At 39.4% G+C, this 27,348-nt stretch overlaps 1 protein-coding gene across 2 annotated transcripts in view; it reads left to right on the top strand.

The window, feature by feature from the left end:
* The window catches only part of LOC124141240 (endothelin-converting enzyme homolog), a 157,285-nt gene that overhangs the window by 8,168 nt on the left and 121,769 nt on the right, over positions 1–27,348 (top strand). For both annotated transcript variants that reach the window (XM_048393313.1, XM_048393311.1), the window contains exon 2: positions 11,231–11,271. In XM_048393313.1, the coding sequence (XP_048249270.1) occupies positions 11,231–11,271 (41 nt within the window). The remainder of the gene's footprint in view (positions 1–11,230; positions 11,272–27,348) is intronic.

The raw sequence follows: 27,348 nt of genomic DNA, 5'->3' as shown, positions 1-27,348 counted from the left end.
AAGCCAGTGCGATATTCAGTGCTCTGCACCATCAGCTGATTCCCAGGCTTATCAGCTGATTATGCACGTGCACACGCTGTGCGAGGATTGGTTGCTTACCAGGATGTGGCTTTCATTTTCCAGGTTCCTGGTTTCTCCAGGACATGCTTTCTGAAGCTACAGAACATCGGAACTCAATTGTTCGTGTTTGGAAGCAATCAAAAACATCTGATCGCGTCGCATTCGCATCCTTGATAGAGTGGGCTATGTGCTTGACAAACTCCTGAAATCCAATGGCTTTTGGCCTCAGAAAGTATTAGTAAACACGGGATCTTTATCAAATTCTTCAGACACCTGACTTCACACAGCTGTACTACTGATCAGGTGTAATCGTTAAATATATGAACGTGTTACATTTGTCTCGGTTTTTTAACTTGTGTTATTCCAAATGTTTTAACGTTTCAAAACGCAAATTATTATTAATTTTTTTTAAATTTTCTTCTTTGATTATTGTACTTTAAAGTGTGAGCTATGGATTTGACAAACTCCTGGAATTCAATCATATTTGGCACCAGAACGTATAAGTAAATACAGGCTCTTGTAGAATATTCTAAAGACACTGCAGTGAAATCCAGTGGCTAGGTGAAACTATTAGAAACATGAACCCGATACGCTTTAAGGTTTTCAAAAGCAAATTATGTGACATTTTATCTGTTGTTCTCTTTTTCTTCTTTGATTTATTTCATGTCAAAAATTTTGTTCTAACGATGTCCTCAGGAAAGTTGTTGATATTGTTCTGATACCGATACTGCTGCTCTGTGTAGCTGTAGCGCCACTATGAATACAGGACGGTTCTTTATGCCTCGGCGTATCTACAAAGTAAACAGCACACCATCCCTCCACATCCTGAACTACCCATGTGTACTGTTAGTGCGGAATTTGTAAAAATAACTGGTGTTGGGAATAGCTCTTTTTTTGTAAGAAAAATCCTCAAAGGTTCAAGGATTACAATGATCCTGGGACTAACTTATTTTTCAAAGAAAACTGACATTTTTTATCACTACTACTTCGATACATCATCGAGCGCATTACAGAATATTTCAAAGCCGCATCTAAGCGGAAGGATATGTAAATGCAATGTGCTGTCTTCAGCGCTGCCTGAAATGCCAGAGGTTGTTAGGTTCCTATGAGCTCTCACAAGTGAAATGTGGCAAAAACCATCGGCATGAATAATTGCTAATCCTAGTGATATACACGTTGTCCCACCTGAACATATTGGCAGTGGCATTGTCACATAGTCCCACTGGAATAAACGTGTATAGGACACTCCATGGTCGAAACATGGCTCGTTCAGTGATGGATTATACACATATGCACAGTCTGCACTTGTAGTTTGACGTCTACTAAAAGGGTGCTTTAACAAGGAATAGCTTCAGGAATTTTGTTTCCAAAGATGGAAGATTATGATCCTTGGCCTGTGCGCACTTTACCTTTCTCGTACGCTTCAGCGTCATGGTAACACCCATGACCTGCGTCACTTGGAGCTTTCCTCCCACATTAAACTGACAAGCTGCGATGTAACTGAAATATTGTTCAAAGCTGCGTTAAACCCATTTTACCCGCACGGTTCTAAATTGGATGATTATTGACAGCTGATTTGGAGAACCTCACGTTCTGTTTGTGATGGGTATAAGCGATGGTGGCCAAGTAACACTGGTGGCCAAATAGATAAAGCGTCACATTTGTTTGACGTGTTCATTAGCTGGCTGTGTGCTCGAATCCCATTTATGCAGTGATGCATCAGAACTCTATTAAGGCTTTTGGGAATTGACGACGTGGTGAACTGGCGTAATAGCAGTTAGGGATTTCACTTTTCACGTAAAAAATGATTGCCAGAATGTAATAAGCTGTTAAAGGTCTTATAAAGCCCCAAACTATCGACTAATGAGGGTTTGATTGTTGACATAAAAGATAAAAAAAAACACACACAAAAACAAAGTAATAATAAAACATTTCGACAACCAAAACAGTCAAACACAAGTTCGATCTCGATAATCTTAATGGTCACCTAGGCGTGATAGGGAAGTTTAGTGTTTAAGGCGTTTTTCATCACAACGAAAACCCGGGGTTCGATTCCCCACATTGGTACCATAGGTGGAGTCTGTTCTTGGCGTCGCCCGCCGTGGTATTGCTGGAATATTTCTCTGATAGCTTATGATATATACCTCTGCTTGTTTGTCGAGGAACGTGCAGTGGTCGAAGGACAGCAATGCATCCCGACAATCGTGCTGGGCGCGTGTCAGTTATAGCACATCATGTATAATGCATCTTACTGAGAGCTACATGTTAGGGAAATAGGTCAGCCCTAATCCCATCAACAGCACGAAGCAGTAAGAGTTATGTGAAACGTGACTTGTAGTGTCGTGGACATGACAAGCTAAGAGTCTTCACAATAATCATCCCTGAAGAGATTGGTGTCAGAGCTCACTGACCATTCCAAGATGGTAGTAGAGTGGACGATAAGTGGACCGAGACTGCCATCAGTTCAGTTTCAGACAAATGGTGTAGTCTGACCTTGACCTTGTACATGAAAGTCAGCGATTTGGGGGATGTCTAAGTTTTAAGTTTTTTGTTCTAATTTATTCATTTGGTATGCTATTTTCGTAAGAGGCGACCACGTGCATGTTGTGGTTGGGCTGGAATTCTCTCCTCTTTGGCGTTCGGGTTAGAATTGTTCCCCAAATACCTGTGCAAGTCGTAACAGGCGACCTAATGTCTTGGTTGATTGATTGTCTTCGTACACCGACGGCCTGAATCGATGCTCACAATATCGATCACTGGATTGTCTGGTCCAGACTCGATTATGTACAGGCGGCCGTCATATAGCTAGAATATTGCTGAGTGTGGCGTTAAACAACACACTCTTTAATTCTGGTTGATTTGCTACACGGCATGGTGCCCATCGTCCGCACTGCACTGTTGTCGATGCGGTAGTGTAGCATAGTGGACATAGTTAATAAAATAGCAGTGGTCTCCAGTAATCAAGGTCTGCAATCCCGACCTATTCTCACTTTGGCGTAATGAATAGTTGTTTTATTTAGATATTTATCATATTTGATTGAGATAACATTTATATGAATATAATCGAATAAGTAAATGAATATGTCAACAAATGAACTTTCTAACACATCATATCTATTTTAATTATTCATTTTTGAAATATAACTTCAAAATTAACTTATTGTTTCTATTGAGTACTGCTGTGCGGCGTCAGGCAATAAATTAATTCTTTTAATTGTGCTACCGGTAGTCCAGGACAATGGCATTCTTACCCATTTCGCGAGCACCTGGTGTAATCACTGATTTTCAGTTTATCCATATAAGTTTCATTGCTCTCTTCGCCCAGTGGAATCTGTTTCGGTGGATAATCAAGACAGGTTATTCTCTTGCATTAACGTTATATATTTACATCAGTTCTTTCACAATTACCAGTCCGGTAGATAAGTGTCAGCCCTAATGATGAACGAAGGTGAAAAAATGGTAACCGTAGATTTTCAAGGATATTTATAATTGACACACGAAGACCCAGCGTTCTTGCACACTTTAAGGTGGCGGTGATAGGTATCTAATCATACTCAGTTATTAACTATTTTAAGACATCAAACAAAATAACGATTCTTTGGAGGACAAATGACATTTAGCATGGATCGAGAATAACATACTGGTTGAACGTCGACGTGAAATGTCAAGGGCTTACATTGGAATATATTAGATAAAGCCATTTGGTGCAAATTGAAAATTGTCCGGGATCGTGGGATTCTACATGACTGAGAGGCCAAGAACTGCTTGTGATTCATCATCTTGCTGAAGACGAAGGATATCCGATATCATATTCGACACGGAAGTAGGAGGTCATACTACATTCATCAGCTGCCATCGGGAAGGATGTTTAGAGTGAGTGAGTGGGTGAGTGAGTGAGTGAGTGAGTGAGTGAGGGAGTATAGGTTAAATATCACGGTGGGGTACTTCCGAAATGGGCTTCACACATTGTAGCCATGTGGGGAATTGGACCCGGACCTTCCGCGTGAAAGGAGAACGCTACCCCTCCGCCTAAGGATTTTTAGATGTATGGTCATCTTCGATTACCTAGGGTGTAATATTATGGACCCATTCTCTCACCAAATCGTAGTTTCAACATTCCTTACTTTCCACAGAAATTCTACCGCTCATGGGAGTGATTCGATGTTATGAGCTGTGCCTTTCGAATTCATCTCAAAACGAAGCTATGATAGCGAATATGTCAACGGTGTAATCGCAATTGAAGGAGGAGTATAACGATGCTTCAGTAATATTCCAGCACAACTTTACGCGTGACGGACGGTATTAACATGAACGTCGAGCCAGTTCATATCGAGGGAGGGAGGCAGGCATGCAGGCTTGTGGTAAATGCGTTCGTACATAGGTGTTGGAATCCCATTCTTAGTGTACCCACTCATCTGACTTGGTTATTGCTACAACAATACAAAGTTCCACTTACCAGTATTCCTTTGTTTTTAACATGTTAAACTGAATTTTTTATTATTCAAGGAATCCAATGCATTTCTTCTGGTGCCGGGTGATCTAAGGCGCCACAATTCGCTATGCAGAGTTGCGTCCCTTAACTGGGTCAGGATGTGATGGTAACAGGTTCCCGATTTGACGTAGTGATGTAGCTGCATACACGTGCTTGTGGGTTTCCTCAAAGAAGCAAAAGTCTTCGACATGCGACCCGGAATAACTCCGACGTTAAAATGTTACTGAAATACAGTTAACAGCAGCGTTTATCCAAATTCGCCCACTCAATCACTAGTACCACGGGGAAGCTGAATTGAGAAATCATCACGTCTTATAACCTCATAACACAATTCAAATGTCATCCTTTTGATCACTATATGTGAAGAAATCAATACTTTTATTGAAAAGAAATGCCGTGTCGCTTGTAGAAATATTACTATGTATACAGCACTCGTGTTTACGCTGACGAGTGGTTCCGCGCTCAGATAGCAAATCCCGTTAAAGCACACATTGCTGTACCTTTGAAGTGTATAAATATATTCTGAAACGTCTCTCTGTCGCAGGTGAAGCACGATATCTCTGTAAACTTGCGAAATAATCTGTACATCAAATTGAAGGTAGTTCCATATTTGTGGTGTGCTCCTGTTTCAATACGCGTTTGTTTGCAAACAAGAGAGTAGACGGGTCATGTATTATGTAAATATGTCCGTGATGAGAATAGAAGTCCTCATTACTCAGTGTGTAATGGGAATCACTGCAATGACAACAGTGTCGTGGTAGTTGAGCATGTCCTTATAGCTGTCCAGCTCTATCAAAAGCTTCAGCTTCGGTGGCAGTGGGGTAGGCAAGTGCTTTAAACGTTCGAGGGCACGCCAAATGCCCGGGCTCGATTCCAAACGTGGACAAACGTGAAACTCATATCTGGTGTTCCCGAGCTGTGATGTTGCTGGAATATTGCGGCGTAAAATCCTACTCATTCACTCTGCCTGGGACTTTGGTCCCTAGTCATATCGATATGTGTGCCAAGATATATACAAATGGAAACGAATAAGGGAACAAAGGAAACTAGGGACTTAAGCTTTCTGTCAGTACATTTGAAATAGCGCGCATACAAATTCAACAAATGTCAGAATCAAATGTTGAGATGTGTTTGAGTGCATGGTTTCCAACGCGTATTTGGTAGACAAGGCTGAGAACCCATGATAACATATCATTATACTGTGTCTAAAACTCAGTGTCCTCTATTCATTTCCATCAGTATAATTATATATGTGATCCTTACCTCTTTTTTTTTATTTGACAAGAGAATGCATTCATAATACATATTCTACGATGACCATGTGTTTCGGTTCAAATTCTCGTTCAGCTATTTGCGCCCCCGTCTTCGCACCTATCCAATGTTCGTTTGTTCCACGAAGTGTACACGGTACTGCTACTGTACACGGTATTCCTCTCGCAAGATGATTGAGCGACGTGATGCAACAGAACATCATGCTCATGGTGGTATTAAAGCGCTCATGGAATATGCTTAATAATGATATACACGTGAAATGGAAGTATGGATTTGGGTTGTTGCAATGAATAGGACTTCTCCCCATCCTTCTCGTCATCCTTCTGCCCCATCCACCGGGGCGGTTGAGTGGCATAATCTTTAAAGCGTTATCACACCGAAAGGCCGTTTTCACTATCCCAAAAGGGACTCAGTCAGTCACTCGCTCGTTTCACTACTCCTCTATGCCTTCATGGCAACTACCATATATTTATTCCGATCTTCGTCTGCAATCAGCAACACATTTCGAACCGAATAACAATGCAAACGCACAGGCCTAACCATACAAGCCTCCACCATCACCATTCATCCCTAAGAACCCAAAAGACTACCAGTATAAGTGAATCACTAGATCTACGTTCATTCCACCAATACCTCAGTCGTACTACTCCAGCGGAGATACGCTACACACTGACAGTGCGATCCGCACCTTCCATTATTGCAATACCAGCGAGTTCCCCTACAGTGACAAACTGTTTTCAACACATGATTGGAGCCTCTAAACACGTTAACAGGCAATTTCTTGCTATCTGTTAGCGAGGTGGGTTATACTCTGTTAGCAATCAGTCTCTCTGTGACTGGTAGGTTAGAGAAATGGGATATACCATAACCACAGGAAGATGCCTCTTCACCACAGAGAAAGAAGAACAAATTTTACTTTTGACTTTGACTCAATGGGTGAGGTAGAAGGAACGTTGGACTTTTTGACAACGAACTACCTCATTAGGGCTTATATAGGTTGTCCAGGTTTACATTATGTCTTAATGTGTTAATGATGGTTAAATTGTGACGGCCGATGGGTTATGCAGGCGTTCGCATGGACATGGAACGTTAATGATGGTTTGATGGTGACAGAATGTGCATTGTCTTGTTTGTTTCAAGCTATTTCTTGCAAAAATGTCATTCTTGTTGAAATGAATATAGACCAATTTGCTTGGTATTCCTTTGACGTATATGATCAGTATATCTTAAGTGTAATTGTATGTACATGTATGTGAGATCTTAATACTTCATACTACTTTAACGGATGAGCTAGGTTTAAAAAATGCAGCAACGTCAAAACCATGGTATATTGGTCTCATCTCAAACATCTCAGCTAAAGGTGATTTAAAATAACGATTTGTTTTAAAATAGGGACATGGTTGCAATTGTGTTGTAATAACAAGTACCTCATTAAAAAAGACAATTAAACAAATATGCTTCCCGGTGGATATTTTTGCATCGCATACCTTTCTACCCATTTTGTATCGTAACCAAATTCACAACCCATGGTGAGACATTTTCTTTCTTTATCATTTTGTTTTCTGTAACTATTGAGAGTGTGTGCTTTGGGTTTGACGCTGCTTTGAACAGTATTTCATTTATATCACGACCTGTCATCGTCATGTGGGCGAGAAACGCAAAAATGTTTACCATTTTGTTGCTAACTACGAGCACTGGTATGGTGCTGACGAACGACAGAACATAATACAGGCAAATCTGGGATACGATCCCACAAGTAGCGGATTGTGGAGCGACTAAGGACAAAGACCCTGCAAAGGGAATCAGATAATAGGGCCACTGGTAAACCCTTTATATGGACCCTTTTCTCCCAGGAGATACTTTTGTAACGAAATATGTTAACATATTTAGAACGATTCCGACGAACAAATAATGAATTTGTTGAAGCCTTATGATCAGTTTAGTCTCTTCAAAGACCACGCCAGTGAACTATGGAGAAACCTTCCTTGCACTAATTGATCTTCCCAAGCTTAATGACCTGAATAATCTGCTGAGTCTTTACGGGCCTGTTTATCGCCACCATGGCTATGGCGTGCACGTACATCAGCGAAATACGCCTAACAAACACGCGTGAAACCTCTACACACAGCCTAATCCCATCACACAGTTTTATGAAGGGTACTGCAGAAAGGACAGAACGTGCTCTGTACCTACAAAGCTCCGTTAAATGTACGCATGCAGTTTACCTTGACGTTGCGCGTAGATATTTAATAATGCGCAATAAAGACATCGACAGTTATGATAAGGCTATGCAATGACCAACTTCATTTCCGTGACGGCGATGGTCATTGAATAACCTGTGATATTCGTTTGAATGTTCCTATTCCGTCCATTGCTACATTTATACATATTGCAAGATGTCATACATTTAACATACGATGAACGGTTGAAAGAATTTTTTAAGAGAAACTTTTAATGTTATAAAATAATTTTTATTGATAATGAGTCAACAGAATGCATCTCTGATTATGACCTCCAAACAACATAGAACATAAAAACATTCGCTTTACGTTCCTGTCGTATCAAAGATGAGACCTTGATTCGCATTAATTTTTGGACGCACCAGTTTCGCAATTTACAGAAAACAGTATCCATTTAGATGTATGCATTTTGGTGTATCGTATTTGACTCAATTGTGCGTCTTTAGCAGGAATATGTTCGTGGCAGTACGCATTTAGTTTTAGTTTCATGGCTGGTTTGCATCGTCTTAGAAGTTGTCATAAATTAAACCCGCCGATGTTCGTTGAGAAACTGTTTTGCGAATTAACGGAACAGCGTGCATTCAAAGCAGCATTCTTTGAAACGACAACAAAAAGTAAAAAAATAACTAATCATCATGTTGTCTCTACCATCTCCAGATATCCATGTTTATTAGGTATTTGCTCATAACACACCATGTATCAAACCAGAATATGTAGAACTTACATAAACAATTTCCCACAAAGTAAAACGCACCCCATGCAGGGGGAACGAAAAAGCGATGTAGTAACGTATAACACTGGCGGAGAAAGAGCTAAATATTTACTCATCTCATCCGTGTTATTATATAACCCAGGCCTCCGCGGATAGTGCTCCTGCCTGTGCACGGGTCATTACTATGAGTCACGGGCACACGTCTGAAGGGAGACGGTAGTAAACATTATGTTTTCAAGATTCAAGTGGAGCGAACATCCGAATCATGTAAATCATGGCATCTGTGGAATATTTACTGTAACAGAGTCGCTTGTACATCTTCCAACGCTAGCAGACTGACCTGCAAACAACGACGTAAATATGTGTTGTAAAAAAACAAACGATGAAAAGCATAGTATTTTCAGTAAAGAGCTTTCAGGAAGTGAGGTAAACCGTTTAAGTGTCTTTCCTAAAATAAAATAAACTGCATGTTCATATATTTTTTATTTAGTGAGCGAGTAGACTTTTACGCCACATAAGTATATGGCATATATAGCCCACCGCCTCGCCATAAACCTGAAACGCTGTTCAAAGTAGTTAAACCATAATTAATTCACAATCTCAAGTAGTATAATGTGAAACACGTGTTCATCATCAAAACAAGTATTGACTTTGTTATTACACCTTTAAGATTCAGTCAAATGGCATAAGCCCCTTCCGTTCAACTTGTACCTCTCAAGAGTAAAACTTAGAACATCAAATCGAAAAAGACAAACCACTAAAAGACCCAACCAAATTAAGAAGTGATGCAGTCCCCATCACTGTTGTGTCTGTTCAGTCTGCTGCACTTGTGTCGAAGATTCAATAATGAATGACAAGGTCTCCTTGAAGAGTAGTCATTTCTCTGCCAGTTGTGACGGTCTGTTTAATAACGTCGTCATCATGACTCCTTGTCCTGTCAAACCCACGTGTTACTTGTAGCTAGTGTCTCACTCGACCACCAGGGGGAGTGTGTGAACCACGGCTTCGTTGCGGCGCTGACTAGTCAGGGTAAGAAGCTTACACCCTGTTTGTTAAAAGGTCAGATATCGGATTCTCCTTTATTGTTTTCTAGGCGATATTAGGTAGTCTTTGGTGTAGTATAATGAATAGTATACCATTTATAGAGTATTTTGTACCGTGAATTATATTACTGATAGCGTTAACCTTTCGCGTTTAACGTTTCGGTAGAGAGTAATCTGAGTGGCTATTTGATTCGAGACAATTCACAGATAAATACTCGGTAAAGTAATGAAAACGTTCTAGTTTTATTGGAAGGGATTGTTTGTGAGGTCAAATTCGTATTCTACTTCAGCTGAAACAATGAGAATGTGGTCCTTCAAAGTTTGTACTAACTTATATAACTAGAATGTTTTGTCGGCAATTTTAACGTCCATAGTAAAATGTATTTCCAATTATTTTTGTCTTTACTAAAAGCAGATTTCATTGTACAATTCCGACTTTATCACAGACACGTGTTTTGGAATCGCTGTCAGATAGTGATGATACCAGGTGTTCGCAAACGGATGAACGTATTCTGCCCCAACGGTGGCACCCATTTTGAACACGGGGTTAACCAAACATGAGCAGGCTATATGTGTACGACTTGATTGGGGTAACAAATAAGTTAGAATAGTTTTGTATATCTTTTTCAAAACCAAAGAGAGTTTACTCTGTGTCAGATGAAAGGATCAGCTGTTGAACAAGTGATATGCTAATATACAAGTCGACGTTTAAAACCAAATACGATTATTCATATGGTGTACGTTTTGAGCAGGGGTAATAGTAAGAACAAAGTTACTTTCGGAAGCCGTTTGTATCGACATACTATGTATTCCAAATCCCGCTTTGGGATGGAGAAAAGAAATTGTGAGGCGCAAATACACGAGTACGGTTGCACGTGTCTTTGATAGCGTGTATAAGTTGTACAAGTCAGGTGTTTGGAATTGGCAGGTTACACTGTAAACACGCAGTGCAGTGAGATCTGGGTTGTTTGTTACAGGTCGGATGTACAGTGTTTGGAATTGACAGGTTCGACTGTAAACACGCAGTGCAGTGAGATCTGGGTTGTTTGTTACAGGTCGGATGTTCAGTGTTTGGAATTGACAGGTTCGACTGTAAACACGCAGTGCAGTGAGATCTGGGTCGCTCATTACAGGTCTGATGTTTGGACTTCACAGGTTACACTGTAAACACGCAGTGCGGTGAGATCTGGGTTGTTTGTTCCAGGTCGGATGTTCAGTGTTTGGAATTGACAGGTTCGACTGTAAACACGCAGTGCAGTGAGATCTGGGTTGTTTGTTACAGGTCGGATGTTCAGTGTTTTGAATTGACAGGTTCAAGTGTAAACACGCAGTGCAGTGAGATCTGGGTTGTTTGTTACAGGTCGGATGTACAAACCGTTGCGTGTATTACACGTGTGTTTGTTGTTGACAGGTTTGGCTGTATGCAGGGGCGCCACGAACGAGGATATTAAGGTCAGTCTTTACTTTATTGTGACTGCTGATCTTAACAATGTTACGACATATCACCTCTCACCCCTTTGCTTCTAGTGCATGGGCTGACATATTGCCTCCTCTCTCATCCATTAACTCTGCTTTCTCTATAACAGGAACAATGATGGCTTCTGTCGGAAGCACAGTCGCATTTCCCGTTCCAAGAACAATGGTGGCTTGTGCTGTAAACACATACGCACATGCCGTTGCAAGAACAATGATGGCTTCTGTCGGAAATACAATCGCATTTTCCGTTCCAAGAACAATGACGACTTGTGCTGTAAACACATGCGCATATGCCATTGCAAGAACAGTGGTGGCTTGTGCTGAGAAACACATACATCATATTCTGTCACAGAAATAATGATGGCTTGCGTCGAAAACACATACGCATATTCTATTACAGGAATAATGATGGCTTGCGTCGCAAACACATACGCATATACTGTTACAGGAATAATGATGGCTTGTGTCGAAAACACATACGCATATCCTGTTACATGAATAATGATGGCTTGTGTCGCAAACACATACGCATATTCTGTTACAGGAATAATGATGGCTTGTGTCGAAAACACATACTCATATCCTGTTACATGAATAATGATGGCTTGTGTCGAAAACACATACGCATATCCTGTTACATTAATAATGATGGCTTGTGTCGAAAACACATACGCATATCCTGTTACATGAATAATGATGGCGAAAACACATACGCATATTCTGTTACAGGAATAATGATGGCGAAAACACATACGCATATTCTGTTACAGGAATAATGATGGATGTGGTCGAAAACACATACGCATATGCCCTTATCAGAATAAGAAGCAATGCAAACGACTGTTGACAAGAAGTGATGTTTTACTAATCCGTAATTTTGTACCAATATTAATTAGGTCTTTGAAAGGCAGTTAGAAGTGATACACATAAGGAAGAGAATATATGGATGTGAACTTCTTTATTATTACGCTAATGACCTAGCTGGCTTCAATTTGTCCTTTGTTATGTCCATTCTTTCACCTGTCAGAGCCAATTACCTCGGCCGCCGGTTTGCCCAGTGTCCATTACTTATTACTTATCAATGATAACTTCAGTACTGGCTTCCATACCTTCAGCGCTAATTACTGTAACGTTTTGGCTTCCATTGTCTTTTGCTTATCACCTATCAGCGCCAATCATCTGTTGGCTTCCCTTGTAAGTTTCTACCCTTTGTTCTTTTCCATCACTTTTTATTTTGTTGTCGTTATCTGTACATATACATGCTCTCTGCCTCTTGGCATTCATTCACCTGATGAAGGAGTAAGCCTATACTCCGAAACGTTGTGTTCCTCATAATAAAGAAGTTGACATCCATATATTCTCTTCCGCAATATTAATTACTTATTTCAATGCAAATCGAACTATATAATATTCCCAAAGCTGATACTGGTTTATTGATTTGCAAGTTTAAAACAGCAATGAATGATACGTGAACACCGGTATCCTGGTACCTGCTTTGGGGAATGCTGGTAGTAATGGCATATGTACAAATGAAGACCATCCAGCGATTTGGATAAGCAATAAAGTGTCTTTAGTTATTGTTAACTGTTTATATAACCTTAAACACGATGACATAGAGCTTATCTCAAAGAAGGTCACCTCTATACGATAAAACGACCAGCTGGCGCTCTAGGGAACACCTTTCGAAGATGCAAGATTCCATTTTAAGGAGTGTTCTTTTAGTTGGGTTCTGTTTGTAAATGGGAAACAAATAATAATTAAGATATCAATGAGGAAAAAAGATGGATAAATATACATTACTGCAAACAATTAACTCATATACAAATAATAAGCAATTAAGGGACTTCGTTGCGATGCGTGACAGATTTGAGACACACTTCTGAGAAACATGATATTGCTGAACAAAATGTGACGTCACAATTGGTGACACGCGTCGAGGAATGCGACAAGCAATGCAAATCTCATATTACTCCTTTACAAATATCCAGTCATTCATACGAATCCGTTTAAAGTTGGGTGTACATGTAGCCTATGTGAGTGTGATCTTCCTGGCGTTAATTGGCGACAATCCCATGTCAATCAACTTCAGGATGCCGGACACTTAGTATGGGGAATTGACTAGTTAGTCCAGCTTCAATCAAAGAGACAAATATCTCTCCGTTAACTATCCACAGCCATCAGTCCATACGACTGATTAACTCCAAGAGCTTGGAAGTTTTCTAGCGAGCATGTTTCTCTGATGGAACCACCTGCCATTGACTGGCATACAAATTATTTCTGTGTAGGAGTATTTTGGGCTTTCCTTTTTGCGCTTGATTTGATGAAGAGAGAGAAAAAAATGCGATTGGTCTTCAATGCAACATTAGAGTATGAGGAAACGTTCTTTGATACCGTGAAACCTCAACAATCTGCACATTCCCAACCAATTTGTCCAGATAGTGATTTTCTAAAACAACAAATTATAGGTTCTGAGGTATGTTACTATGTGTGTATGCAGCCTTTCACAACAGAATCGTCCGATGTGCAGCGTGTCCGGTCTGGTAGGGTCTGAACTGGCAAAGTTACACTGTATTTCGAATATTATTTACTGTCATGGTTGTGCATGACGATATAAACATAAATCGGCAAAGCCAGAGAATAACTAGATTTTCAAACGAATCAGATTCCACTGGCGTTAAAGGCATAAAGCAGTAGAAATTATATAGATGGATCACTGAAAATCACTGATGGCACCAGGCGTTCGCGGAAATGGTAAACATGCATATGTTCTGCCCGACCGGTAGCACCAGCTATTCGCACAATTTACATTAAAAGTATGTCCTTGTTGCCTGAATATCTACACACTAAGAAAGAAACTAAGACGATACTGATGATGATATGGTGGTGTTGATTACTCATGAATTAATATTTGCAGTTGATACCATTATCATGATAATGCCATAACCAGTTTAAATAAATAATTAATTCGTTATTGCTGATATACTGAGACGGAGATTTGGTGCCCATTGTCACTCCATTACCAGACGTCGTCAGTTGAAACTGAGATACTATGTCTGTGAAGTTAGGGTTATTATTCACTGCTAGACTGATCAAGTGTTAACTCATATACCCACATACTGCTACTACTACTACAACTACTACTTTTACTACTATTATTACTTTCACTATTACTATTATTACTACTACTATTACTATTACCATTACTACAACTATTACTATTTTTATTACTATTAATATGACTACTACTATAACTACTACTACTATTACGATCGCTTTGCTTTGATTACTATTACTATTACAACTGTTACTTTTTACTGCTATTACTATTGCTATTAGTATTACTACTATTACTACTATTACTACTGCTACTACTACTACTACTACTACTACTACTACTACTACTACTACTACTACTTCTAAGTTTAAATATGCACTAACTGTTTCAAGGGTTTCAGTTCATCTAGATGTGACAGTGATTGCAGTCCACAGAAGTAGGCTACCCTTGGCTGCACCGTGATGGCTTTGCCCATTATTCTACCCTCTGCCCGTAACAGCTTCATTGATATGCATCATGTAATTTTAGTTATCAGAAAAACAAAGTGGACACTAAGTTACAAAATTAAACGTATCATTAATGGCATTGACCGGAACAGGGTAATTGTTTAACACTCCTACCGTTTCTGTATACTCAGAAATGAGTGTACGTTAAAAAGACTCGGAATTTCGAATAGCATTAGATAAAAAAAATCTTTCAATAAAAAAACTTTTATAAAGTTTGTTTTATACCCAATTGGCAGATGATAAGATTCAGTACATTTCATCACGATTCTCTGCCAGTAAGCCGTTCTGACCTTATGCATACCGTAATCAACCTGGTCGAAAAAACTCAGAAGACATTAAGAAGTAATGCCACTCATCCTACTGATAATAGATTCTCTGTAAGAAATAATTGTAATTTAAGCGGTACATTTCTTGAAAAGTGTCGGATCAATATCGCGTAATAGCCGAGACTGCTAATCAATAGTGTTTTAGGTAAGCCGGGCAAAACTTTAGTCATAAAACAAACCAATTACAAGCATGTCCGATTCCAAATGATTTGCAATGGGAATTTGTCGATTTTATCCTGAGTCTTAGAATGATTCCTGGTTTATCGGACATCTAGTGTGTCTTGTCCTCTGTCCTCCTTATCGAGACTTGTCAAGCGAAGCGTTAACGGAACCCACACACTAAATTGGCGCCTTCAAGAGCTCTATGTAATACATGTCTGCGATCGCGCCATTGGTTCCATGTACGATCATGGCTTTACTCATTAAGTATACATGCTTCGACAAGACAGGTAATCTCGCGGGTTGTCAGTTTTAGTAGATAGGGTGAAAATTATTAGACCTTCTTTTCTGTTTATTTTTGAACTCGTTGTGGTGATCAAATATACAAGGGCTGTGTCTTTGACTTTTTTGTCGTAAATTTGATCGGTTGTAATATGTAGATAATTATAACGTGATATGTTTGACAGTAAGTGCATCATTAGCGTACACGCTCACAAAATCAGTTGTCTGGTTATAATGATTAAGAAAGGATTTATGATACCCTTAAATTTTGGATGTGGGTCAAATTTGGTATTGAGGTTGAGGTTAATTTTCGAACACGTTAAAAATCATAAATCATAGACTAATCTTTACAACAAATTGTAAATCGAGTCATATATCATTTCTTGGATATCTTCTGAAGTTTCCGCTATACTGAACACCAACTTTTAATTTCATATATGCCACCGTCACATTATACTCACCAATACACGCATAATACTTTGGCATGTTTGAATGTTCAGTTTGCGTGTTTGTTATTTAACGCCACACTCAACAATGTTCCAACACGTGACGCGGTCTGTCAATGATCAGTCTGGACCAGACAATCTATTGATAGATATTATTAGAAAAGTCCCACGCCGTTGTGGGATGACGATAGACAATTAACCAAGTCACTGAGCCTGATCCAGATATGGCCTCTCGTACAACAACACAGGTTCATGGGGATCTTTTCTAACCCAAAATTACAACGGGGTGCTTTTGAATGATGTATCTATTATGCTGCAGGCAAAACGCGCCATACGCGTTATGCCATGATGTTTCGTTATATCGGAATTACTATGAAAGTGCTTACATGTAATCAGAAATTCGTTAAACCCTTTGTTACTGACCTCGTTCTTGAGAACTCACCGATATACCCTTTGCACTTAACGTATCTGGAATAACAATGTCAGCAATCAAGGTTGTAAAATATACATGTATGTAAGTATAGAAAACATTTAAAAAATCAGTATACATCCATGCTTTAGCATTTACCACATGGCGGTGGAACACGGAAGTTGATAGAGTTCACATAAATAAGTAAGCTATTGCTTATATCCTTCAGGAAACCTGTGTATACCTGCCTTCATAAACACATTAACAGCTGCTAGAGATGAAGCCTTAAACTCTCTCTATTGGAATAATGTCTACTTATCTTTGAATGTTAAGTAAAAATCTGCTACTTATTGTTTATTTTCATTGCATCGGATTGTTTGAACAACCATCGCATATGTTGCTTGATCCCTTTCAAGTTGAGCGCAAACTGTAAGACGATTGGTGCGTCTCTCCAGAGCCCGGGGCATTCAGCTACATGAGTGTGTTCTGCTTAGTAAACACATCTGCATGACACATGACATCAGGTGTTAACGAAATGGTATGTTCAACCCGATGACACCTTGTTTCCTAACATATCGGATGTTAACGAAATGGTGTTTCCAACCTCATGACGTTAGGCATTAACGGAATGGTATTTCCCACCCAATGACACCTTGTTTTCTTTCATGCTAGAAGTTAACGAAATTATATGTCCTACCTCATGACGTTAGGCGTTAACGAAATGGTATTTCCCACCCAATGACACCTGTTTTTCTATCGTACTAGAAGTTAACGAAGTTATATGTCCTACCTTGTGACGTTAGGCGTTAACGAAATGGTATTTCCCACCCAATGACACCTGTTTTTCTATCGTACTAGAAGTTAACGAAGTTATATGTCCTACCTCATGACGTTAGGCGTTAACGAAATGGTATTTCCCACCCAATGACACCTGTTTTTCTATCGTACTAGAAGTTAACGAAGTTATATGTCCTACCTTGTGACGTTAGGCGTTAACGAAATGGTATTTCCCACCCAATGACACCTGTTTTTCTATCGTACTAGAAGTTAACGAAGTTATATGTCCTACCTCATGACGTTAGGCGTTAACGAAATGGTATTTCCCACCCAATGACACCTGTTTTTCTCGTTCGTCACCACTCGCTCCTTTCCGTAACCTGCAACAAGACTCGTCCCCCTATCGATAAATGTTATGTGCGAAAATACGACAAACCAACCAGAATGCGCGTTTGATTTCAAGTTGTTCTTCAAAGAATCCCTCAGAAATAATTTTTGATTTTACATATGTCTTGCATCTAAAATATACCCCATACACAGTTAAATGTGTTCAATCATACTGTATAATTCCGCATGTCCAGATGTGCTTTAAATTGTATCTGAAATATATATAATATATGGGGAAATATATGTTAACAATTAAGCAACGAAATGACAACTGTTTTAGGTATGCCCGTTTGCGCTAAGACGGAACCCGGTCGCAAAAATGGCTATGAGAGGGGCACAAGTCAGCTTGTCCCGGAAAAAAAACTTGAGTTGGTCACGAATGCTGTTTTTCTATCATTCCAGAAGTAAAAGAAATTATATGTCCTACCTCATGACGTTAGGCGTTAACGAAATGGTATGTCCTACCAATGACATCAGGTGTTAACGAAATAATGTCTCCTACCCCGTTACACAGGGTGTTTACTAAAAGCCATGTCATATCCCATGATATTAGTTGTTCACTTAGCAATATGTCCTGGTCATAACACAGGGTGTTCGCGAAATGGTACACGACTCCTCGACTCAAGATGCTGGAGAAATGATATGACCAACATATTTCGACGCATAAAAAAGACTTTATCATAGATTTATTTATTCCGAATAACGATGCATCCAACACTCATCAGCTGAGCAGTGTTTGTACATTGACAGCAAGAAACTAACATGACTGCAAATTCAGGGATTTTCAAGTGACCATGGTCAAAGTTTCCGTGTTATCTGGAACAACTCGAACGTCAGGCGATGTTCGGTAAATGGCTGGTTTGGCGGTCAGCTCCTATTTATCAACTATTTTATATATTTATAGATGTCCTGGATGTTCAAATCGTGAATATCATCTCCAACCACACGTCTACGATATCCATGGTTGAAGATAAATCCCATTTAGTAAATTATGTATATGCAAGATTTTGAATAATCTGATGAAATCGTCCTCACAAGAGCACTGCTAAAGCGATCATGATATGTATTCACGCCAAGGGGGTTTAGTATGGGATGCTACAATCGTGTGAGCATCCCCTTTGTCTCAAATCACACATGTCTTAAAACCTTCCGTGATTTTGCCAACGTTTGTTATCTTACAGAGGAATGATAACGGAATTGGTACTGGCCAGAATGGTTCTACACAGCTCAATGGCCACATTAGGGCCTGGTCGATTATCTCCTCTCTCCTTCCAGTGTTTACCTATTGTCATGTTTTTACTCTCTAAACAGTTCCATGATTAAGATCAACATCCGAAGTGTTTTTTTACTACCTCTACTTAAGGTGATTGGCAGACAAAGTTTTCGTTTTCTTCAATTGAGTGTTGTGGGTGAATTGACTTTTTTCCTCAAGGGGAATACGCCGGAGTCAGTTGAAAGAATTAAAAAGGAGCGTAGCACATTGCGTCTGCTTTTATGTGATGGGAATCTTGTTTAGGAAAGAAGATGGATTGAGAGCTTTTATCAGAGTTAGGAACGTTTAAATCAATAATGCTACCTCTCCGTGAAGCTAGGTATTAAATACTTCCTGTGTCTACGTGTATTGAACTTAAACCTTGAATGAAGTTCTCAAGTCTTCTTGGTTAGAGATTACACTGTTTTCAAATGAGCAAGTTTAGTTTAACGCCGGTTTTAACAGTATATAGGTTATGACTGTCCTTCAGTTTACTAGAGATGGAAGCTTCGCCTGAAGTGACACAAGTATTAGCCGTTTTATAACTACTCAACAGAAAGCCACGTGCACAGATGTTACCCTGTCAAATCAAGGTCATGATATGAGCCATTCTGGGAATCGAACCTACGACCAGCGGATCCTGGTAGAAAAGGTACGCAACTCTGCACAAAAATGTGAACATGTCAATATAAAACTTAGAATTTGAACTATACCTTGTAACATGTACGTTATTTTATCATATTCATGACAACGTATATTTTACAAATTATTGAGAAAGAATTATTTATACACATACACATGTACTACATAATAACAGTTTGCCAACTTCAAACTTCAAAAACATTGGAATGATAAGTGGATAAGCGCATTTGAAACTCTTAATTTTTAAATGTCGTCTGTTATCATGAATTTAAAAAAAAATACAGTTTCAAGTTAGTTATACATAGTTATGTTAAAGATAACGTAAGTGTTCTTTAATCCAATTGAAAGAAGTTTACAGTGTAAATACCTAAATGCAATTTGAATTCGTATGTGTATGTTGTATGGAGTACAAACTAGATGTCTGCTTACACTGTATTAAATAATGCTCCGAAGCCTACTTGGACTATGGGAATGTATGGTTTGTTGTTTACTTTCTTCTAATTAACTGCCATAGCTACAGTTGGTTAGAATATGAAGAGCATGTGTATGTAATTGAGCAATTGTTCAAATAAATACTCCCTAACGGAAGAGATTCTGAGTATTTAATCATTTCGTTTGCTAGTTCCAATCGTAATCTCTAAACAACCCACAGGTGTACTTCATCCAAATGTTGTAGTCAAGCTTGAAACAGTCTCTTCTAAATTTCCAATTGCTTATTTTGACATATGTCTTCCTGTCAGTACTGCCGGGATGTTTTGAACTGATGTTCATTGGCACTGTAAAGCTACCTTGTCAAACAAAATGGATGGATTTCATGCCGTGACGCCATCCAGCGCGCGCTGCTATGGTCATTTAGTACAGACCCACCAATTAGCGTACATGTAAAGCGATAATTATGAGTTTCATAATAGACAAACAAAATGAGGCATGGTAGAAGTGAGCGTTTTATGACTGCTCATTAAGTTTGAACAACAAAACAACACAAATGAGCCTAATGATAAACGGCGCAGCCTCGTTCTGTTGTTGAAGACTCGGGGCACATGAAGGGAAAACGTCAAAATATCTTTAATGAAAAAGAAAACTAACTTTCATTCCTCCATAAAACTCCCGATACGTCCGAAGAATTCGTGTTTCTTGCGAGAATTGGAATCAACGCAGCAATGATGTATTGTTGTTAGATATGCATGTTAACACATTGTATCTCATTTTACCTGTTCCCCCGTGGTTCTGAGACTGGTAGAAGATGCCTTCTGCTGTGTTGTTCCAACAGCAGTTAGTTCGTTTCAGTACTCATTGTCCCTGCTGTGTATTTTTATGTCCCCTTTAGTCAATGTGCAGGGTGTTTCAGATATATCCTTGGCTGTTGTATATCAAGATAACTTTGGCTATGCAAGATCAAGCTGCCGAGGGAGTTTCTGGTAATTTATCCTTTTTATATTGCATATATCCCTGTATGGAGGACTGTTGGTTTAAGCTGCAGACAATAATAGTTATGTCAAGGCGAGTTGTAAATAATCGAATCTGGACCAGATAAACCAGTTGTTACTAGCATCTGTAACGATCCATACTTTGGATACGATGACAATAGACCTTCACTATAAGCATTTGGAACTGGAGCCTTCTCTGCCAATGAATCCCAGGGGACATATGTAGGATCTCGTTGAACAGTTCCATTGTCGAAGGAGTTTCAAATAAATGAGAAGCTGAATGCATTGTCTGGTTTTCATGTTAATGCCAGAGTGAGGCAATTGTGTTATGTGTGGTTCAGAACATCACATACCCATGGCTTTCAGTCTGCATCTCTTTTGCATCAAACACATTCCACGAATAGGTGTGGGTGGAGACAGTGTGCTCACTTCCGGGTCCTATTGTCCCGTTATTCAGGAAGGCATCGTTCTCGGGGAATTCTTCCGAATTAACAAATTTCTGGGTGAAAGAGTCAAGGATATGGAGTGGTATCGTTAAAACATTAATTGACGTTCCCAATAGTAATCGTACGGCACACGGGGATTCCGGGTTGACAGTGTTCAGTGACTTTAATATAACTATGTCTTTTTTAGATAAATAGTATAAATAAGGCGTAAGTTTGTTCATATTACATACCATATTAGGTTACGGTGTGATGGTGACGGGGCTTCAAACATTCTTAAGAATTCTTTAATATTCCCGTGTTTTTTCAGGTGAACAATTGACTTGCCTTTTCATGTGTTGGTGACGGGTGCCACCGGTGGGGAAGGACACGCTCACTTTTTCGCGAACATCTGGTATCATCACAGGCCCTTGTGTCGTTGCCTAAATATTTCTAGATCAATTAAGTGTCAGCATTGCACTATCCTATTATATCTTTATACAAGGCCACGCCCTCCGCAGGGCACCGATGTTGGAGGACAGCACTCGATGGTGCATGTTTTTACATTTACCACTTTGGTGAAACCCACGAATATGGGTATTGTACTTAAATTCCAAGAAACAAAATCTGGGCGTACCAGGATTTGAGCCACGATCATAGGTTTCCAGCATTTTGTAATTCTTTAAACGACTAGGCCACCCGTACCTCTTTGAATAAAAGCATTTTTACATACAAAATATCATATTTTGGCGTGGTCCCTAAAAAGTTCTTTGGTAATGTTTACACCGCTAGAAGTTAGGCATGTTTTTTGTGAACTGTGTACATTTTCTGAAAAGACGGATATGTTCCGACGGTATCTTAAAACCACGGCCATCGCGACTATGTGCTCCTTACATCATGAAACAGTTCAGTCGTTGCTACTTCTCCCAAGAACGAGATAAAATGTTATATAATATATGGGTTTAAAGTACGGTCAAATTAAAAGGCCGAGAGTGATTTAAACGTTCTTACAATTTCCTTGCCACAAAATCAAACTGTATTTCTGATGAACCGCTTTAACCAATTCAGACTGATAGAACTATATATCAAATGGCACTGGTAATTGTTAAGTCAGAACCCCATACCAAAATAGATACTTTACAACTTATTTTAAACGCATTACACCGAACAACAAGATTAAGAAGATAATTATTCAATTAACCTAAGTCTAGCTGCCATGTTCCCGAACTAAATTAAGCTTTTCCAAGTACCTCTTACGGAACAGAAATTAAATTGTTTATGCACTTTCACTTATTCACTTCTTTCGAACTGATAAAAAGAGTCATCTTTGACAGTTTGAATTATATAATCTCTTTCATTTTTTACTTGAGTAATTTTCGGCGCTACTGCTCTCGTGTATCAGCTACTCGTTTTTTGACATCTGACATGTTTTTATGGTAAATGTTTTTCCGAAGTTCTGTATTTGTCTAACACGAGGGTATGCATTCGTTGAAACTGAACTACACTTCTTGTTCCCTTGAGGCTCTCATGTATGTACACGGGGAACTCTGCAGTAGTAGAGACTGGCTGTATGGAATTGCTGAAAAGACGTAGAACCTTGAATCCTTGTGTTGGAGACCGTAACTCAATGTATGGAGATCCGGTACTACTTCACAGTTAATTCAGTGAACCTCTTTAATTTGGACGATACCGTCAGAGTTTAATCGTCCGGATGAACAAAGCAGAATTGTATTTCAGTACAGAACAGAACTTCATTACATCCATTACACGCTATTATGGGTATATGAGGTACAACGGTGGCTTAAATATAAACATGGTATTCATTTATCACTTTAATCATATACATAAGTACCCATCAGTAAACTTCAGAAAGTCGTGGTTTCCGGATTAATAAGGTTCTGACATGTCAGTGTATGCACATTATGTATGGAACACGTGTAGTTATAATCTGATAATATATTTATGCCTTGGTAACTTTGTTTACAAATAGCATCTTCGTACTGCTGGTTATTGTTTTCTCTAATTGCAATTGGTTCCTTCTGTAACACCAATATGAAACACAGAATGCCGATTTCCACATAGATGCATATTCCCGAAGAAGTAGAATTCTTTCTTAAAACATAGAATATCGTTTTCCTCACGAAAAAATAGAATTCCTTATTAAAAAATAGCATGCAATTTTCCACATATATACGAAGTAGGTATAAAAACTTATATACCGTTTTCGACATATTCATGAAGAAGTAGAATTCCTTGATAAAAAACTAAGAATGACTTTTCCCACATATTCATGACGAACTACACAAAAACGACGGCAATGTACCTCACTGCTGGTAGACTGTGGTAAATTATCATAATAAAAGTGAATGAACGCTATTTAACTATTCATTCTTCTTCTGAATACAATGTATCCATGTGAAGATTAACATACGTTCCCATCGAACCGACTTTACCATTAAAAAAGATCATAATATGGATTCGTGATGTTACTCTGCATCCAAACATCTGTTACAGTCCCCCCGTGGTTTCTGTAGAGCTGGAAAAACAATATGATTCTGAAGATTGGACGTAGTTTTATCGAGACAGCAACATGGTCCTTGTTTACGTGCATAAATCATCCTGAACCATGCTCTTATCTGTGATGCTGGCAGTTCCTGATATTCTGAAGAGATGATGGCATATCCAGTAAGGATGCATATCACTTACCCTTATTCACGGTGCCGAAGGTTTCAATGCGTATAAAGAACCAAACAGAAACATCAAATGTAAAAACAGGTTGATATGAAAAATCAATGCCACGATATACACTGGCATATACACATATCGACATTAAATATATACAGACTAACTTATGCATTAAGTTACTACTCGCATGCAGGGGTGAAACGTCTTGTGTTTAACATTCTAGTGTTAAGATCAATGTTTGGCCAGTCAACATGTCATTGCCTTAGGGCTATCCCTACTCCTATGAAAGGAAACACAAATTATCAATGTCGACAACGGAGCCCATCCCAGGTCGTTGTATCTTTGGTCCAGCAGGAGGTCGGAAATGCTATTGACACAGTGAAAGTACATATACATGTACCCACAAAGACGAAGGCAACAGATCAAATTTGCCCTTCAACTATTGAAACCATGTCCCGGGGATATTCACGCTTCTGGCGAATCGTTGTTTCACCAAACAGTTTTATTTCATCCATTGATTACCGTTCGATACATGGAACAGGTTTTAAGTTCCTTATCACTTTACCTTCAATAATTGATTTCTATTTCTGAATTGATTAAATTCAAAGCTGAACGACGCGTCTTTTATCTTATCATAACTTTAGAAAACCTAATGTTTAGCAGATTATCGGATATTCTTGGATAGTTTAAGAAAGATAGAAATATTGATGACTGTTTGTCTGTCCACTGAAGACAGGTATCATATCAATAATCCCGTCAGAAATGTTCTGGAATTAGTATATAGAATGCTAACACAGAGAGAGAAAAAATTGGATTGTGTGAGTATAGTTGGACTTAACGTACTCTGCTCTTGAATCAATATAAAGAGAGAGAGAGAAATATTTTCAAGTTTGGAACTTCTTGTCTACATTAAAACACAGTAACTGTGTCTCCTAAATTACTGACCGAGGGCTAGAAAAACCCTACTTTGGGAGGAAAGTAAGATATGATGTAGTAGCTGCTCTCTATTGCCACAACTTTTGTCCTCAAGGACTGATATTTGATATTGTTGCTTCATCTAAATAGCGAATGCTTGATGCAACGAACTGATTGACATCATGCCCCTGAATTGTACAGATAGTTGACTGTTAAAGCATGATTGAGACAAGGATACCATAAGGTAGAGTGGGTTTCAATCTTGATCTGTGCAACTTACAAATCAAGGCACGAGATGTTCTATGTTATACATGCAGACATTTATCAATCTGATCAAGCTCTGCACCCGCTACCATCGAAACTGATGACTTCCACGCAAGGCAATATATTTCGGAGCTACTAAGGAAACATATGAACCCGTCCCTTCAGCAAACACGAGGTCTAATCTCGCTAACTCACGCGAGATTTGGTGATATCCCCGAGGGGAGGTAATTCTGCGTATGATTGACTGGCTAAAGTGTCTATTCCTCACAGTAATGTCTATTACGGGACGCCAATAACACGATCGAGCCTCTCTCTATCTTGTCCAGGCGAGGGCGGCATCAATTTCACGGGCAGTTGAGCGATAAGTGAAATGTATGTGATAGCACTTTCATTGTCAATGAGTAGCAGACTGAGCCTCTGCTACAGTCGGAACCTTCCCATGTGATTTTGTTCATCTCGGAGGTAACTGTCAAAGTTGTTAAAGACTGTTGAATTTTCTCGTCCTTTTCTGAATGACGTTGGCTTCTCATCTCTCGAGTTGTAAGTTAGATTTGGTGTCATAGAGAGGCCCGCGACTGGCTATGACAAGCACCAAAACCCATAATATCGTTCCCGGTCGTGGAACCAGTTTTTCTCAATTTGCTGTTTGTTGAGTACAGCACCTGCTCATTGTGAGTCTTTAAGTGTCAGTTAAGTGTGAATAGGACCAGTCGTATGTGAAATTGCCAACATCTCTTTCATGGTTTTTTTTCTAATCTTGAAAAAACGTTATATTCTATTGTAAAACGCGTACATGTACGATGTAAACTTCCAAGGAGGTATGTCCTCACCTTGCGCTCAATACCCTAAGAGTAACTTTCTGAAATATTTCGCGGTGAAATGGGTTTAAAGATAGAGTGGAAATATGACTTGTACTTTGCCATAAGTAGTATTGATATGAATCATTCAATATTTGTTCATGATGGAGTGAGTCATCTGCCCATATACCGTAATATGATATGAAGAGACCTATACTTTTATCTCATATATCGTGACAGGAACCAGTCAGAACGTTAGCTGATGATGCGAGCAAGACTTCCCATATAGGTACAGTGTGTGAAGCCCATCCTCGGTGTTCCCCTACCATGATGTTGCTGGAATGTTACTAAAAGGTGTGTAACATCGTACTCACTCACTGCTGCGGACATAGAGGTCAACGTACGGTGGCCCTACCATTAAACTATGACATGCATATCACACCACTCAAGTTTGAGGTTGACTCCCTTTTGCCTCTGCTTGTCCGTCTGAAGCTGAGGTGAAGTGAAATGGAGTTTAAGATTAGTGCACTTATATAGCGAGGTCATGCACGTTTGTGTGTGTGTGTGTGTGTGTGTGTGTGTGTGTGTGTGTGTGTGTGTGTGTGTGTGTGTGTGTGTGTGGCTGCTTGTACTAGTGGACTAATGCCGATTTGTGCTAGCCCACTGAGATACCATGCCCCAGTTTAACATGATTACACCACTCAGACACAGTACCCGACTCCGAGCCGACCAGTCCTTGTTTTACCCCCTTAATGCCGAGCGCCAGACAGGGTAACAATAAGTACCATCGTTTAACGTCGTTTGGTATAACGCGGCCAGGGATCGAACCCCGGACCTTCTGCTCTCCGGGCGGGCGCTCTACCAATAGACCACGGATGCGGTTGTCCGTCTTAAGACTCATACAGAGACGACAAGCTTTTTACGAAACTCCTTCGAGTGCAGTTGTTCGATGCCGAAGTGAGCAATATTTCATCGACATGAATAAAACATCAGTTGATATCACGAGCCACGTCCTACTCTGTCGGGGTACAATGACACACACTCTACCAAGTCACCCATTCTGTCTACCCGATCTAATATGGTGATGAGACCTAATCCTACCAGGGTCCCCTTGGGGTTCATCCTTGGACGAATTATATTGCATTAACACCACTGGTCATGTTTATATACCATCTTCAAATATGAGTGCTTTGATCGACACCCCCCTTCGTCCACGTTGTCTGATTTAATACCCTACCCTCTTTCTGAAAAGGTTCTCTCGAGTATTTATTGCTTTTTCGGCTTCATAGATTTGCCGGATAT

The sequence above is a fragment of the Haliotis rufescens genome, unplaced genomic scaffold (genome assembly GCF_023055435.1).
Source record: "Haliotis rufescens isolate VD_foot unplaced genomic scaffold, xgHalRufe1.0.p SCAF_12, whole genome shotgun sequence".
Taxonomy (NCBI): Eukaryota; Metazoa; Mollusca; class Gastropoda; order Lepetellida; family Haliotidae; genus Haliotis; species Haliotis rufescens.
This window is presented reverse-complemented; position numbering and strand designations above follow the sequence as displayed.